General features: G+C 59.1%; 1 protein-coding gene across 18 annotated transcripts in view; it reads left to right on the top strand.

The window, feature by feature from the left end:
* PHLDB1 (pleckstrin homology like domain family B member 1) overlaps window positions 1–17146 on the top strand; it is a 49640-nt gene that overhangs the window by 22098 nt on the left and 10396 nt on the right. For 6 of the 18 annotated variants that reach the window (XM_044929664.2, XM_044929655.2, XM_044929656.2 and 3 more), the window contains 17 exons: window positions 132–272; window positions 381–518; window positions 3055–3183; window positions 3546–3701; window positions 6112–6222; window positions 6392–6481; window positions 7049–7192; window positions 8331–8435; window positions 8799–8972; window positions 9442–9582; window positions 10959–11099; window positions 11277–11379; window positions 11843–11887; window positions 12514–12808; window positions 12906–12996; window positions 14381–14527; window positions 16831–16947. In XM_044929664.2, the coding sequence (XP_044785599.2) occupies window positions 132–272; window positions 381–518; window positions 3055–3183; window positions 3546–3701; window positions 6112–6222; window positions 6392–6481; window positions 7049–7192; window positions 8331–8435; window positions 8799–8972; window positions 9442–9582; window positions 10959–11099; window positions 11277–11379; window positions 11843–11887; window positions 12514–12808; window positions 12906–12996; window positions 14381–14527; window positions 16831–16947 (2268 nt within the window). The remainder of the gene's footprint in view (window positions 1–131; window positions 273–380; window positions 519–3054; window positions 3184–3545; window positions 3702–6111; window positions 6223–6391; window positions 6482–7048; window positions 7193–8330; window positions 8436–8798; window positions 8973–9441; window positions 9583–10958; window positions 11100–11276; window positions 11380–11842; window positions 11888–12513; window positions 12809–12905; window positions 12997–14380; window positions 14528–16830; window positions 16948–17146) is intronic. The other 12 variants (XM_044929668.2, XM_006044685.4, XM_044929660.2 and 9 more) reach the window with 11 other exon arrangements.

Here is a 17146-nt window from a genome sequence, read left to right as displayed (position 1 = left end):
TAGGGAGGGGAATTTCCTCCTCTCAGTCCAGCTGCTCCTTCTGAGTGTCCTGAGACACAGCGATCCATTTTCTTAGTCTCGTCCTGGGAGGCTCTAGGCTCCCCCAAGCTGACGACCCCCCTCCCCTCCAGCACGAGGATGCCCCCAGCGCCAAGCTCCAGGGAGAGATGCTGGCCCTGGAAGAGGAGCGGGCTCAGGTGCTGGGGCGAGTAGAGCAGCTCAAAGTCCGGGTGAAGGAGCTGGAGCAGCAGCTGCAGGAGTCGGCCCGAGAGGTGAGAGCAAGGGCCCTGGGTGGGACTCTTCCCAGACTCGGTGATCACCCCAAGCATGGCCTGAGCTGCCCTGAGTGGCCTTGACATGGACCCTGCTGTGACCTGCAGGCTGAAATGGAGCGGGCGCTACTGCAGGGGGAGAGGGAGGCCGAGCGGGCGCTGCTGCAGAAAGAGCAGAAGGCGGTGGACCAGCTGCAGGAGAAGCTGGTGACCTTGGAGACGAGCATCCAGAAGGAGAGGGACAAGGTAACCCACAACCTGGCCTGGCTCCGTGCTGGGCGCCAGCAGCCTGGAAGAGGAGGAGAGGGGCCCTTTACCCCTTACCTCACTGTCCATCCCGCAGGGGCAGGGGGCCTTGTCCTCGGTGGAAAGTACCAGCGTGGAGGGTGCTGCCAGGGTCTGGGCTGGTGTCTGGGGTCTCCTCTGCCTGGGTTTCTGTTCTCCCTCTGGGTGCCTGGGTGCCTGCCATTCTGGGCCCTCCGTGCCCCTTCTTGGAAGTGTTGAAGCCCCTTCTTGGGTGGTGAGCACTGCCCAGGGGACAGTGCTGGGGATTGATTCAGGTCCAGTCCCCGCATTGGAGGACATCCCCTCCAAGCAGGGCTCTGGGACTCAGGACGTGAACTTTGGGAGATGGCCCGCAAGTCTCTGCTTCCCCTGAGCCTTCAGGATCTGCAGCCTCCCATCCCAGGGGGTCCCAGCTTCTGCCCCTGCCCCTTTCAGACTTCCTGCCAGCCTGCAGGGGCCACTCCATCCCACAGGGGCCGTGCCAGCCACTCCCAAGATGCCCAACAACGTGCCAAAAGCTCCGAAGTGGAGAGGGGCCACCTCTTTCCGGACTTGACAGTATTTTTCCAAGAATTAATTTTCCTTCTGGATTTTTTGGAGAGTGTCTTCCTCCTGCCCCTCAATTTTGAAGCTCTTAAAAATTCATTGACCCTCCCATCCTTTTTAAATTTTTTTATTTTTTGAGCTTTGGCTCTGGCCCCCAAAACCACACTCCCAAATTCTGTGCCAAATTAACTCCATGCTTACCAACCAGGCCTGCACTAACGCCCTCTCTAATCACTGTCCTGGGCTCTCCGCATGCCCCTAACTGCCAGTGCCACCCACCCAGGCAGGGCTGAGCCATGTCTGCCTTTGCACTAACTCCATGGGCACCTGTGTGCCCTTGGCCTCTCCCGTCTAATGTTGCCTCCTTCCTTTCTTGGTGTGGGACCCCAGGGTTTTGATCAGAAAGGAACGGACAGCAGGTGCAGCTGAATTTTCTCAAGGGGGCATTGGCAGGAGGGGTCCAAGAATGGGGGAGGCTGGCTTGGCTGAGGAGCCTCTCGGCCTGAAGACCTCCTCTCAGTTGGAAAAGCCAGGGTGTGGCCTCCATAGCCTGTTGGCCATTTCCTGCACAGAGGAGAGGCAGGCTGAGGTACAGCCATCGTCTGCCTTCCCTCCTGAGCAGAGGGGTAAGGAGGTCAGTGGTGGTGGCATGGCCAGGGAGGACGTGGACAGAGGCTCTCTGCCACCAGTGGGTACCCTTCTGAGTTTTCCTCTGGGGCTTCCCAACTGCAGATAGTCCAACCAGAGGGTGGGAAGAAGGGGTAGGCCTCTTCCCTATAGGGCATCGTAGGCTGAGTCCAAGCCTGGGGAAGTGCTTGGATCTCAGAAACTGGCCTGATCATGTCCCCCTCTCCTGGATGGGGATGGGAACCTCATGGAACAGAGGGGTGGGTAGAGGAAACAGGAGGACTCCAGGGTGATGCTCAGCATTTTAGCAGGAACCTGCCTAGCCTCATTTCTCATTGCCCTGGCATTGCCTGGAGGTGTGGACTTTGCCTTCTCTCTGGGCCCAGTTATTTGAGGTGGTGGTGGTGATGGAGATGGTGGTGGCCATGGTGGCAGCAATGGAGAAGTTTCCCTCAGCTGCCCGCCCCAGCCCATGGCCCCACTCTGGCTTTGGAATCCTTAATCACAGTCTCTCCTCTGCCTGTCCTTCGGAGGGGGTGACTCACCAGCCCCTCCCCTCATCCCCCTTCCCGCCCTCAGAGGTGTCATCTCACCCCAGACAGAGCCATCCACCTCCTCTCTGTACCCACTCCTGGGGCTCCTATTACCATGGCGACGGCCGAACTAATTGCAACCCTCATCCTGCTGAAGTTCAGGCTGCAGAGCCAGCACCCCACCCCCACCCTGGGCAGGAGTGGGGGAGGCTAAGGGGGTTGGGTTGGGGTCCCCTCTGCTGCACTGCCGCACTGCCTTAGCTTCAACATCCTCGGCTCGCAATTCACACCCAACCCCTGGATTTAACCCTCACCAATTCTACCCTTTTTTTCCAGGGCTAAATTTTGGTCTCTGGGCAAGTGGGAGAAGGGGAGGGGCAGGAGCTGGAGGCTCCGGGTTTGTGATGTGGAACCAGCTTTGGCTTTGAGCGGTTTGGAGAGAAAACAGAGGGCCTCTTCGTAGAACCCCCCCCCCCCCGCCCCCCTCCCCCCGCAAACATCTCTAGTTCAGGGAACTCCAAGAGACCAACATTTCTGCCCGGCCCACACCCTTGCTTCAGACACCGTCGCCTGCACCTGAGTCCCGTCTCTACCCCGGCTCCTTGCCTTTCCCAGTCTGCACCTCCTCCTCTTGGCTGTCTCCTCTTTCGATCCCGCTGCTTTTCTCCCCCGCCTTCTCTGCTCCCGCCCGCCCCGCGCCCCGCCCCGCGCTGCCGCGGCCCCGGGCCGGAGTTGAGGAGTGTGTGTTCTGTTTCTCCCCTGTGCCCGCCCCCTCCGCCTCCGGCGACCAGGAGAGGGCGGAGCTGGCCGCGGGACGGAGGCACCTGGAGGCCCGCCAGGCGCTCTACGCCGAGCTCCAGACGCAGCTCGATAACTGCCCCGAGTCAGTGCGGGAACAGTTACAGGAGCAGCTGAGAAGGGTCAGTTTCACCAGCCCCCCTCCCCGCCCCCGAGGGCCGCCCGCCCGGAAGAGAGGAGCGGTGGGCCGGGAGCGCCCGGGCCCTGCAGTACCTGCCGGACGCCAGGGTCGGTGCTGTGGCTTGGAGGGGACAGGGAAGGATGGAAGGGTTGGGGATGGAGGTTCTCCTTTCTGCTGCTGCAGGCCGCGCTGCCCGGGAAAGCGGCAGGGCCGAGCGGAGGAAAGAGAGCAGGGTGGGGGCAGGGCCCCGCCTCCGTTTCCCCGGGTCCAGCCCCCAGAGCTCTCCCCTCTGTGGCCTGGCCTTCCAGGCGCAGAGTGGGATCGTGAGCACCACCCGACCCCCTTTTGTCACTGTCATTCAAGGAGGCCGAGGCCCTGGAGACGGAGACGAAGCTCTTCGAGGACTTGGAGTTCCAGCAGCTGGAGCGGGAGAGCCGCGTGGAGGAAGAGCGCGAGCTGGCGGGCCAGGGGCTGCTCCGGAGCAAGGCCGAACTGCTCCGCAGCATCGCCAAGAGGAAGGTGCGCCCGCCCCATCCCGGGCAGTGCCGGCTTGACCTCACCTGGCTGAGCCTCGGTCTCATCATCTGTAAAACAGGAACAATAACAGGCTGTTGTTAGCATTAAAGGAGATGATGTTTGTGGAAACAGCATAGGATGTGGTGATCATAGTAAGCACTCAGGGAACAGCAATAGCCATTGTTTAGAAGCTCAGACACGCGCCCCCCCCCCCCCCCCCGCTTCCCCGCCCCCCTCCAGTGGAAGGTGGATGGGGCTCACATTCGGAGCTGGGCACTGGCTGGGCCGGGAAATGAGAGATGGAGATGGAGGACAAGGAGGAGGGGGCTGAGGAGGACTTGCCCCTTGTGGAGCTCTCTGTCCGATGCTGAAGTGCTGGGACACAGACCTGAGATCTGGATATTAGAGCCAGCCCGGGGTCCTAGAAAGGCATCACTTGGGTTCCAGTCACAGCTCAGCCCTGGTTCAGCTGAGCTGTGAAACAAGGGGATTGGGTATCGCATCTATCTTGGTTAAGTCTGGTGCTTTAGATGCTCTAAAATCGACTCCCGATCTCAGCCAGACCTGGACAGGGTGATGGGTGAGGATGTGTTAAGCAAGAGTTAGGAAGATGTGGGTGAGGAGACGGGGTCGGATGGCCCAGGTGTGTTTGTACATACACATGTGTCATGTGCACTTTGCCAGGCTGGAGGGAGTAGGTGGGAGGTGAATGCAGTGAGATTGGGGAAGGGTGTCAAAAAGTGGGGCTTGATGGCTAGTCTGAGTGTGGTGGTAAGTGGGGGAGTCACTGAACTTCCCCCTGAGTCCAGATCCCTTGCTTCTCTCCCTGAGTTGCTCTGCTTTACAAATGCATTTACCTATCAGTGAAATGAGCATAAGAGCACCTGCCTCATAAGATAGTTAAGTAACACATGCAAAGCATTTACCAGTGTTCTTTGGTCCTGACAGGGTCTCAGTAAATGGCAGATCTTGCTTGATTACCACTTGGTCTGCTTCAGTCTGTTTGGACTGACCTCAGATTTAGTACAGGTCCCTTCTTCCCTCCCTTCTCCTATGTCTTGCTCTTAATGGTGCTAGTTTAAGGCCTCCTCTTTCAGGAAGGCCTCCTGGGATAAACACAGCTCATTTCCACTAGCCCCCATCCTTCTCTCTCACTTAGTATCTTTTCATTCCCTTTTAGCACAAGATTGTTGAGCCAGGCGCTACACTAAGCCCTGTTGGGGATATGGAGACAGAAAAGACACTGACTTTGTCCTTGGATCAGACAGCTGGGGCCGAATGGTGGTGATGAGAGATACATATTCACGGGTAGCAGTAATCCAAGGTGATATGGAATAATTTGAGCATAGAACAAGGAGCAAAGAAATTGAGTGATAATCAGGGGAGATGTTGGAGAGAAGATAGTGTTAGGTCTGGTCTTGGAGGAGAAGTAAGCTCCCAATGGGTGGAGAAGACAGGACAGCATTCCTGGCAAAAGGCACCGTATAAGAAAGGCCCGGGAGTGGACACCCGGACGGCCGATGGTACAGCAGGGCCAAGCTGCGGGCATGCCAAGGGCTCAGGGTGGGAGGGAGGCTGGAAAGCAGGCCCAGGTCCAGGAGCCCTTGAGTGCTGGCTGAGGGGTTTTTGCTTTATCCTGTAAGTAATGAGAAGTCGTTGAAAGATTTTGAGAAGTCTGATCTACCCTTATTCGTGGATTTAAAGAAAATTATTCGTGTACTATACATTCTGGGCTTTCCTGGTGACTCAGACGTAAAGAATCTGCCTACAAGGCAGAAGATACAGGTTTGATCCCTGGGTCAGGAAGATCCCCTGGAGAAGGGAACGGCAACCCACTCCAGTATTCTTGCCTGGAGAATTCCATGGACAGAGGAGCCTGGCGGGCTACGGTCCATGGGGTCGCAAAGAGTTGGACACAACTGAGTAACTAACACACAACTAACACACGTTCCAAAAAGGCTAGAAAATTCAAACAAACGAATGAACCTCAGAGGCCGTTTTAGGAAGCTGTTTGTGGTGCGGATCAGAAAGGTAAGAGAGTGGAAACGGGCTGGTGAAAAAAGTCGAGGCTGGGAAAGCAGAGGGCCTGGCTTGGCCTGGTGGCAGTGGGTTGGGGGCTTGGGGTTGGGTGGAGGACCATTCAGCATCTCCAGGATTCAGGACCTGTTGACTTTGGTGGTCGGGGGATGAGGGGTTTGGGAACTTCAGTTCTGGCTGGTATGCCTGGTGGCCCACGGCTCCCTTTTCGAGGCTTGAGAGAAGGAGCTGACCGCAGCAGCTTGCATTTTCTGGGGATGAGAGGCCGAGCGGAAGTGCTGGTTGATTCCTTTCACCCAAGCCCAGGGCCTCTGGGCAGGAGACACAGCCAGGCCTCACCTTGGGCTGCCTCACCCATTGTTCCCATCCTCTACAGGAGCGCCTGGTGGTCCTGGACAGTCAGGCTGGGCAGATCCGGTCCCAGGCTGTGCAGGAGTCTGAACGCCTAGCCCGGGATAAGAATGCTGCCCTGCAGCTGCTGCAGAAGGTAACACTGTCAGACTGGGAGTGAGGGGGAGGAGGGCCGGGGCAGGGCTGGGGGAGTGGGAGGTGAGTGCAGGGTGTTGGGTGGAGACTGGCCAGCCATGTGGGATCCCCCTTTATTTGGGGCTCCTTGCTTCATTCCCACTCCTGATTCTGCTGCTTTGGACTTGCAGGAGAAGGAGAAACTGGCTATGCTGGAAAGAAGATACCACTCGCTTACAGGCGGCCGGCCTTTCCCAAAGACCACATCCACCCTCAAAGAGGTAACGTGGTTGGGTCAGCCCCAGCCTCATGAGCCCACGGGTCTACGGGAGGCTCTGGAGAAACATGTGGCACCTTCGCCCCAGGGGCTGAGGCCTAGTGTGGGGACATTTTCCTGAACTGGAGAGATGTTCAGGAATGGCTGTGAGGTCTGGGATTGGATCCTCCATGGCTGCCAGCTGCTACTTTTCAGCTACCGCTCTGGCTCCCAGGAGCCTGCTGATCTTACCGTTTTGGGTGACTGCATATATCTGGGGGATTCAGGAGGCGTGGGTGGGGAAGATGGCAGCTCAGGATGGGGCCGGGCAGACCCAACTTGAGGGGAAGTGTACAGATCTCGGGGTCCTGATCTTGGAGCTCCCTGGGCTTCTATCTGGAGCTGGGCTGTGGGCTCAGACGTGGGCACTGAGGCTCCTTCAGCCATTCTTCCCTAAGTCTTTGCACGCCTGGTGTGTGAGGTCCCACCTCATGCCCGGTTTTCCGCCTCATTGCACAAGCAAGTTAGGCTTTAGGTGGGGTGGCTGGGCTGAGTGTGGGGGTGAAGCCCCTCACCCGTACCCTCTCTGTAGGCTGACCTGCTCATCTCCGAGTTCTCAGAGGTGGGGCTGGGGACGGCAGCTCTGGGCCCCTTCCCAGAGTCTTCTCAGGCTGGGGCCTCCTCTCTTCCCTTAACCCCACCTGCTTCCACTCAGCTCTGCCTCAAAGCACAAGAGGTAATCACAGCTCACTGCCTGTCGGCCTGCTTGATGAGCTTCTGCCCGCAACTCCTCCCACTCGCCACGCTGAAGGGCAAGTGGCAGTAATCCTTTGGCCAGAGTTTGTGGTTCAATAGGTGCCTGGGCAGCTCATGCAAAAATCAGAGCATCAATTTGCATATCAATTTGCATATATTCAGCATGCCATTCATCAGTTGCCACAACACACTGGACCTTCCAGCTCATTTTCCTGTTCTGTGACCCCTGAAGGACAGTCTGCCTCTGGAGCTAGACCAGGGTGGGCTGCCCTGGGTGGGGCAGGCTTAGGATCCTGGGCTTTGATTCTGCATGCATTTTGGGTGCCTGCTGTGTCCCCCAGACCTGGATAAACTCAGGATTCTAAGGATATGCTCAGGGAATGCGACAGTGCCTGTCTTTCCAACCCATGATCTACCATATGAGCATCTTTCCAAGTCCTAGCCTTTGCGCAGTGGGCCTGTTTATCTGCCTGGGCTTTTAACTGCTCCCTGCTCAGGTCTCTTTCTCAGGGCCCACCTTGCTCAGGCCCTCGTGGTGCCTCCAGAGGACCCATGGGAATGGCGAGGCTGGTGCTCAGTAGTGCATGTGTGTGCCCCACCGCGATGCCCAAGGTGTTGGAGACAGAAGGGTTCTCTGGGAGCTGGGTCCTGATCCCTGGTGGGCTCGTGACTTCTTCACCTACCCCTCACCCAGGGCAAACCCAGGAATGGGTGATCAGAGGTCCATTCAGGGCCCATTCAGGCCCTGCGTCAGGGCTTGGATGCCAGGGCAGCCTCATAAGTGGAGGTCAAGAAGAGCCTTCCCTGGAAGTCCCAGTGGTCAGGACTCTTGCTACCGAGGCCGTGGGTTCAATCCTTGGTCAGGGAACTAATATCCCACGAGCTGTGGAGTGTGGCCAAAAAAAAAAAAGACTTCAGATAGTTCTGCCTGCCCTTTTCTGCCCTCCCCACAACCCCCCTGACAGCCCTCTGTGGCCACAGCGAGCTCCCCACCCCTGCCTTGTATTTTGTGTGGAATGGAGTGTTGGCTCTTTGGCATGAAGTGTGGGGTCTGGTGCCTGGTGGAGTCCTGTTAACCTGTTCTCTGCCCATCCCTCCCCTCGCACTGGGCGCCCTAGGAGTATGTGAGCCTGGCAGAGGTTCTCCACCTGTGCTCCCGCTTGGACCCCCATGCTTCTGCCACTTCCCCCAGCGCGCTCGCTCAGCCCCTGCCCGACAGTGAGGTACCAGCCACCAAGTGAGCCCACCTGTGCCCACGGGCCTGCTCGTGGGTGCCCTGCGTTGCCCCAGGGTGTGGGGCAGGGGTTGGGCAGCAGGGTCTGTTTTCAGCAGTGACGGAGAAGGGCCGCTGGCGTAAGGGGAGTTGGGAGTGGTTCCCTCTCTTGCGTTCTCAGCTCCTGAGGGCTCGAGGAGGGAAGGCCTTCCGCTGCAGTGTGAGGGCCTCCTGCTGAGAGGACCCTGGCTTTCCTGGGCTCTGCAGGCCTCCTTGGCTCCGTGCGTGCGTCCTACCCTTGGGCAGGGCCACGTCTTGGGTTCCAGTCCCATTAACCTCTCATATTCCCTCCCGCGTCCGGCCTTCCCCCAAGTACGTGACGCTTGAGCAGCTAAAGGTGATGTGGGGCACCTCGCCAGTGCCCACAGGCCCCACGCCGGGCCTGCCTCCCTGGGCCCCTGCCTCCCAGGACCTGGTTCCCACCACCTGCCTTCCTCCCGCGCTGCCCTCCTCCTCCTCCTTCGCTTCTGTCACGCCTTCGCCCCAGGTTGGTGGTCTGTGTCCCCGCCGCCCGTGCAGCCCACTCGCGGCGTGGCTGTCTGTGTGTGCTTGCCCCCCACGCAGTGGTGTCTCCGCCCTCGGCCAGCCCCAGGGGCGCGCTGTGTGCCGGGCGGGCTGCGGCCGGCTGGCATTGTGGTTGGCGTGGTCCGTGTCTGTGGTCTGGGAGCTGTACCCGTTTCTCTTTGCCTTCAGCGCATTCATGGCAACTGTTTCTCACTGTGTTTTCTTCTCTTTGTGCTCTCCTTTTTCCCATCCTCCCCGTTTCCCCTGCCTTCCTGTCTGCCCATAACGGCCTGCCTTTACCCTTCCTCCGACCTGGCCCTTTCTTCGCCCTTTTCTCCCTCCTCCTCCTCCTCTCTCCGCTCCCCTCGTTTCTTGATTTCCTGACCTTTTCTTCTCCGTCCTTGCCTGCCCCCGCCCCTGCCCACTGTCCTCCTCCCCTATGCCCCCTCCAGATGGAGAAGCTGCTGCTCCCTGCTGTAGACTTAGAGCAGTGGTACCAGGAGCTGATGGCCGGGCTGGGGACGGGCCCTGCTGCCGCCTCCCCTCGCTCCTCCCCCCCGCCTCTGCCCGCCAAAGCTTCCCGCCAGCTGCAGGTAACCCCTCCCTCACTGCCCAGCCCTGCTCCTCTCAGCTCTGGGTACCTCCTGCCGACCCTTCAGCCGCACACATGGTGGGGGATTAATCCAGCCAGTGCAGCAGGGGCCTCTGGACCCCGAGCGGGAAGTGAGGGTCCCCTTGAGGGCGGCCGTCCTGGCCCTCGGGGCGTGGAGGGCCAGCCTCCCGAATCTGAGGGTGGTGTGCTGGACGGTCCGACGGAAGGGGGCTTGGGGAGCGGCTGTGCCTGTGCAGCACTCAACACGCTCACTCTGTCCCGGGCAGCTCTCATCCCAGAGCTTCTCGCTCAGTCCTCATACGCTCCTGAACCTGTTGCTCCTGGCACTTGTGTGTCCTGGGAGAGTCGCCGGTCTTTGTTCTCTTGGTCTCCCCAGGGATGACTCTCGGAGGCGGGAGAGAGTGGGTCAGAGACTCTCAGGTGATGGCCCTGAGTTCATGCCCCGGACTCAGAGTCACCATGAGGGGGTCTACTGGAGCCCCAAGCAAGCTGCTGACTGTGGTGTGGGGCAGGGTATTCGGGCAGTCTTCTGCCCCAGGTTCCACTCCAGTGACCGGCCGTAGTGCCTGATCAACCCCCTGCCCCCGCCCACTCAAGATTCGTTCCTAGAGTGAAGACACGGCACCTCAAAGGCCGATCTCAGCTGAAACTCCACATTCCCTTTAGGAGTCGTTGGCACGGCCTTTCTATTTTGTGCCCAGCTGGGTTGAGGTTTTTACATGTTTTGATTCACGTAATCTCTACCACAGGCCTTTGAGGTAGATAACAAGAACTCTCATTTCACAGATCAAACACTTGGGCCCAGAGCAGATAAGTAATCTCTCCAAGGCCACACAGCTAGGAAGTGGCAGGGGTAACACGGAGAGTCAGGGTTCCCGGCTCCAGAGACTGTGTCACCAAAGACTGAGTGCCGAGAGGGAGGCTGGCAGTTATTTAGTCTAGCCCTGCCCCCTCCTTTTGCAGATAAGGAGGCTGAGGCCCAGAGTGGGGAGGTGCGTGGCCCAAGGTCACCTACGCCGTTAGTTGGCAGAGCTGGGACCAGAGGGAGCCCTGGCCTCCAGTCGGCCTCCTGTAAAACTCAGCCCGTCGGTGTGAACTCACGTGGGTCGCTACACGGTCCTTCTACCATGCGGGGCTGGACCCAAGGAGGAACAACCTGGAAAGGAGGCTTGGCAGCCGCCAGAAACGTCTGCCCACTGGGCTGGCCCCGGAGGCTCAGTGCTGTGGTCAGCGAGAGACCAAGGCCTCAGGGGTCTGGTGCTGGGCACCTTGGATCCCAGCCCGCTCGGTGCCATGGGAGTGGTGGCCGGTGGGGGAGCCAGAGGTCCCTTAGCAGATGCCACCTCCCTGCTCCAGGTTTACCGCTCCAAGATGGATGGCGAGGCCACCAGCCCCCTGCCCCGCACCCGCAGTGGGCCGCTCCCCTCCTCCTCTGGCTCGTCATCTTCCTCCTCCCAGCTCAGCGTGGCTACCTTGGGCCGCAGCCCCTCACCCAAGGTCTGAGAGCAGTGGGTGGGCTGCGTGTGTCGCAGGGTGGTGGTGGTGGTGGTCGGGGGGTGGGTTTGGAGATGGCCACACTGGGGAGGGACCGCAGCCATCCACGAAGCCTTGTGGGTGGGCGGGTGTCTTCTGAGCCTCGGGTCCCAGTGCCCCGTTTCCCGCCCTCCGTCGCAGAGCACTCTGCTTGCCCAGAACGGCACCAGCAGCCTTCCTCGCAACCTGGCAGCCACACTGCAGGACATCGAGACCAAGCGCCAGCTGGCCCTGCAGCAGAAGGGTGAGTGGCCACGCCAGCCCACTTGCTATCCCATGGGCCCTGGACATCCGCCACGCCCTGTCACCCTAGCTTATCCATGCCCACACCCTTCCCAGGATGTGTTCCCTTTATGTGGGGAGCAAAAGGGATCTGGACTAGAGACCCTCCTGGAGGTTTATCCAAAGGCTAAGGGGCAGGGGACTCAGGGTTGCCGGGCTGTGGCGTCTTTTCTAGAGAGCCCAGCAAGTAAGGGGAGTGCTTGTTGACCTGAGTAGAACTAGATGTTGCCCTGTCTGGAGGCAGGGGGTTGGACTTGACGACCTCCAGGAGTGTTTCCCTAACATGTTAGTTCGCGGGAACACCCAGGAGTGCTGGTTGCTCGTGTGCATTTTGGTTGTTTCGAAAGCCCATGTCTGTGCCTCTCTCTCCTCTCATCCCCTCTGTGTCTCTGCCCTGCCCTCTGCCCGGGGGCCCCCCACTCCAGTCGAGTCGCTTCCTGCCGAGCCCCTCCCAACCGACGACCCAGCAGGTAGAGCGTTGGTCACCAAGGGCATTGCTTTGGCCGGGTGACCCCTGCCCGGGCCTCCGCATGATGGATTCTGCCCAGGCCCCCTCTGCCCGCGGGCAAGACCCCCAGGCTGAGCTGGGCTGGGGTGTCGGGTTGGCCTCGCGAGCTCTCTTCTGCCGCGCGGAGCTCCGCCTGTCTCCCCTCCCTCCTTTCCTGCGTGCTCCTGCTTCTGCATTGCCGCGGGGTGTGCACTGACGTGGGTGCTCGGGCTGCCGGCACCCCTTCCTCTTCCCAGCAGCAGGGTTGGGAGCATGCGCCCTGCCCACCCGTTCAGGCCTGGGTTGTGAGCTGGAGCCACCGGGCCATCATGCCGCCAGGGCGACCCCCGGGCAGGTTTGGGGCCCCGTGTGGACTCAGCATGCGGTGCAGAAGCCAAAGCCAGACCGCACGGCTGTGGCCAGTTGTGCGGGCGATGAAGCCAGGGCAGCCGGACCCAGAGCTGCGGGGGCTTTGGGGAAGCGGGTGGGGGCGAGGGGGCTGCTCCGTGTTACCTCTCCCCGCTCGCCACCTCCCTCCGTCTGTAGTGCTGCCGGCTTCCTCCTGGCTGGGTGGGTGCCCACCGTGACATCCCCCGTCCCCCCACGCAGGGCAGCAGGTGATCGAGGAGCAGCGGCGGCGGCTGGCGGAGCTGAAGCAGAAGGCGGCGGCTGAGGCGCAGTGCCAGTGGGACGCCCTGCACGGGGCGGCGCCCTTTCCCACCGGGCCCGCGGGCTTCCCGCCACTCATGCACCACTCCATCCTGCACCACCTGCCGGCCTCGCGGGAGCGAGGCGAGGAGGGTGAGCACGCCTACGACACGCTGAGCCTGGAAAGCTCCGACAGCATGGAGACCAGCATCTCCACGGGGGGCAACTCAGTCTGCTCCCCCGACAACATGTCCAGGTACCCGGCCCCGGCCACTGACTGGCACGGCCGCTGTCCTCCCCACGCCGGGGTCTCCACCTCCACCGGCTGCCTCCTCTCCCCCTTCCCTCCTCAGCGCTAGTGGCCTGGACATGGGGAAGATTGAGGAAATGGAGAAGATGCTGAAAGAAGCTCACGCGGAGAAGAGCCGACTGATGGAGTCGAGGGTGAGGCAGACCTGGGCCCTGGGGCTGCCCTCTGCCCGCCGGGGGCCTCCGCCCCTCCTGAGGCCCCTTCCCCACATTGTTCTCGCCGCAGTCCCTGAGGAAGAGAGTGTTTTCCAAGCCTGGGTTCCTAAAGTGGGGGATCGGGAGGCTTGGCGAGATGACAAGTTTCACAGCCCTTAGGAAAAGGGGAGGAGCACGGTAACCATTGTCCAGCTGTGAATTTCCTGCAGGGGAACTTCCAGTCTTTGTGTGTTTGCTTCTGGGGACCTTTGGCCACCAAGAAAATGTTGATGCCTGTCTACCTGAGTGCCAGGTCACTCCTTTTGGAGACGGTTGGGAACTGGGGCTTGAAGGATGAGGACAGAGAGAAGGCAGATATCCAAGCCAGAGCAGAGGTTGGCTGCGGGCATGTCACGTTCCCTGCCCATGGACCTGGGCTGGGACACAGCCAGGCTGGGGAAACCGTGTCCAGGGAGGAGGCCGAATAAAGAATCTCCTGAAGACGTTCGGTCTCTATTATCCGGGGTACTCTGTGTGTCTGGAGAGGAGAGTGGGGGCCCGGGAGCAGGAGATCAACTGGAAAAGAAGGCCTCTTAATCTTAAACTCCCTTGAAAGGAGGGCACATTTGCAAACATCTCTTGGCAAAAGGAGAAAAAGGAGATTCCTCTAAATTTTGAGCTAGGAAGAAATGGTAGATGGGAGTTAGTAATGTGAAGGTTGTTACCGGTGTTGAAGACATAAAACATCACCTATGTGCTCTGTATTTAATGATTTGTTTTAATGACTTAAAATCTTTTGATAATGGCTTTCATAAGTTCTTTTTTTTTTTTTTCCATAAAATTTGAAGGTCAACTGTGAATGTTTGGAGTTTCCAAGGGTCTTCACTTAGTGATTAGGGCAGGATTGCTGAATCCATTCGATGTCAGAAACAGTTGTTTCGATAACCCATGTCCTAGGAATTCAGATCCAGATTTTAAAAGCCCCTCCCCTTTTTCTTTAATTGAGTGCTTCCATCCTGCCAGCATCAGTGATGGACATTTACCTACACGATTGCATTTAATTTTCCCTACAGTCCAAAGGAGTAGGCACTCTTGGCCGCATCTTACAGAGGAGGAAGCTAGACTTAGGGAGTTTGGCGGGGTCCGGCGCTCACAGTGGTGGTAGAACCAGGGTTTGAAGGCAGGGTGGTCTCACTTTAAAGCATTTACCCTTGTCAGCACGGTCCCTGGAGAGGAGGGTGGGCTTGGAGGACCATGGCCCCTCAAACCAGGCTGCCCTCTGAGGTGGGTGTCTCCTGTAGCTCTGGCCCGGCCCAAGGAGGGGTGTTGGGGGCTTGGAGTTAAGAGGGCAGTTGTGGGCACTGAACCCCAGCCTTGGGTGCAGGAACGTGAGATGGAGCTGAGGCGGCAGGCCCTGGAGGAGGAACGGAGGCGGCGGGAGCAGGTTGAACGGAGGTTGCAGAGCGAGAGCGCCCGGAGGCAGCAGCTCGTGGAGAAGGAGGTCAAGATGCGGGAGAAGCAGTTCTCACAGGTGAGTGGATGGGGGGTTGGGTGGGGCTGTGGAGGGGCCTGGATAGCCCAGGGTACCGTGCTGGGCGGTGGAGCCTGTTCTCTCCAGGAAGTTTTGCCCAAGCAGGATTCTACCTGGGACTTGCTTGGCCCCGAGGAACAGGACCCACTAGGGTCTGTTCAGGCCGGTGTGTGTGTGTGTATGTGTGTGTGTGTCTGTGTGTCTGTGTGTCGGGTTGTGGGGCTGTGGCAGGCCACCCTGTGTGTGTGTGTGTGTGTGTCGGGTTCTGGGGCTGTGGCAGGCCACCCTGTGTGTGTGTGTGTCTGTGTGTGTGTCTGTGTGTCTGTGTTTGTGTGTGTGTCTGTGTGTGTCTGTGTGTCGGGTTGTGGGGCTGTGGCAGGCCACCCTGTGTGTGTGTGTGTGTGTGTGTGTCGGGTTCTGGGGCTGTGGCAGGCCACCCTGTGTGTGTGTGTGTCTGTGTGTGTGTCTGTGTGTCTGTGTTTGTGTGTGTGTCTGTGTGTGTCTGTGTGTCGGGTTGTGGGGCTGTGGCAGGCCACCCTGTGTGTGTGTGTGTGTGTGTGTGTCGGGTTCTGGGGCTGTGGCAGGCCACCCTGTGTGTGTGTGTGTCTGTGTGTGTGTCTGTGTGTCTGTGTTTGTGTGTGTGTCTGTGTGTCGGGTTGTGGGGCTGTGGCAGGCCACCCTGTGTGTGTGTGTGTGTGTGTGTGTGTCGGGTTCTGGGGCTGTGGCAGGCCACCCTGTGTGTGTGTGTGTCTGTGTGTGTGTCTGTGTGTCTGTGTTTGTGTGTGTGTCTGTGTGTCGGGTTGTGGGGCTGTGGCAGGCCACCCTCTGTGTGTGTGTGTGTGTGTCGGGTTGTGGGGCTGTAGCAGGCCACCCTGTGTGTGTGTGTGTGTGTGTGTGTGTGTCGGGTTCTGGGGCTGTAGCAGGCCACCCTGTGTGTGTGTGTGTGTGTGTGTGTGTGTGTGTGTCGGGTTCTGGGGCTGTGGCAGGCCACCCTGTAGGGATGAGGGTCTGTGCAGGCCTTTCAGAGGTGGGAGCCGTGTCCAGATCGGGGGGCTCCCCTCGGCCTTTCTCGGGGGCCTCGTGGGTCTGCCCTGCATCCCTTCCCACATCCCCATGCCTTCCTGCGCCGAGTGCTTGGTATCTGTCCTGGCCTCAGTCCACCAGACCTTTTGGCTCCAGGCCCCACTGCCAGCGGCTGAACCCACCCTGACTTGTGGTGTACAGCTCCAAAAGAGAATTGTGCCAGCTTCTCACTGGTCAAGAACCCCATCCTTACACAGAATCCAACCCGGGGGTGTTTCATTAGCCTGGAGCCTTGAGCAGAGGATGAAGGCAGAAGGAGAAGTTAGGTTAGGCAGGAAAATCTACCTGCATTTCCAGTCCCAGATCCTGGGCCCCTGGGTGAGCCCGTGAGACTCAAACAGGCCATCCCTTCCTGTGGGGTCTCCATGGGCCTCCCCAGGGGTGGGGGGGTCCTACCCCGCAGTGACTGGTGATCGTAGCTCCTTGATTTCCTAATAATGCAGCGACATAAATTCTAAGGGGTAGATTGTCTGGTTTGAGAATTCAGAAATAATGAGAAACTCTGGGAGTTTCACCTCAGTGCTTGGAATCGTTGTTGTATGCCTAGTTCCCCTGTCCTGTCTCTGGTCTCTCGGGGGCTCAACTTCTCTACCCCCTGCCCTGGGGCTCAGGTGGGGCTGCAGAGGCCGCCAGCTTTGGGGAAGCCAGTGGAGTCGGCTCGTCATTTCCGGGCACCTCCGGAAAGTTGAACGTTTTGTTTCTTCTTTAAATAATCTATGGTATTTCCTTTTCATACCATTCTAACATTCTTCCTAGAAATGAAGAGTAGGAAAAAAATTCCTGTTGACTGAAAATTCTAGATAAGTATCAGAAATTTTGAGGTGGAACAGACCTCAGAGATTCTCTGGTTCAAAGGCATTGTTTACACATGAGGACCCAAACAAAGCCTCCGCCCCACACCCCTCCCCCCCGCCCTCCGCCCTGGGAAGACCAGGCTTCGTACTGGGGTTTTCTTCCAAGACCGCATTCTTTCACTTTGCTGCATTCAGGACAGGAGGGGCAGGGACAGGACGGGGCGGCCGTGTCTGGGAAACTGAGGCACAGAGCTGTTCAGCCCAGGCCTGGGTGGAGTCAGCACAGGCGCACCAGGTCCTTGCTTGGGCCAAAGCCCCGTGAAACCAGAGTGACAGAGTAGGGGTTCAGGACTGAAGCCGAGGGGCCTGGAAAAGGGAACAACAGGGGAGGGAACAGCCCCTACTCATCCGGCTCTCTGTCCCCAGGCACGACCCCTGACCCGTTACCTGCCAATCCGGAAGGAAGACTTTGACCTGAAGACCCACATCGAGTCATCAGGCCATGGTGTGGATACCTGTCTGCACGTGGTGCTCAGCAGCAAGGTACAGGCATGTGGGGCTCTGGGGGGCTTGGTGGGGACCCCACGGTCAGAGGCCCCTCCTGGGTCCTCGGAATAGTGGCCTCAGCTCCTGCCCTAATACCAGTGGTCTGTGTCCCGGGACAGGTGTGCTGGCTTGAAGAGATGCTAGGGACAGCCCCGCTGTGATATAGGCACAGGTGAAGGGCTGACATTGCTGCTCG

Source organism: Bubalus bubalis, chromosome 16 (assembly GCF_019923935.1).
Source record: "Bubalus bubalis isolate 160015118507 breed Murrah chromosome 16, NDDB_SH_1, whole genome shotgun sequence".
Taxonomy (NCBI): Eukaryota; Metazoa; Chordata; class Mammalia; order Artiodactyla; family Bovidae; genus Bubalus; species Bubalus bubalis.
This window is presented reverse-complemented; position numbering and strand designations above follow the sequence as displayed.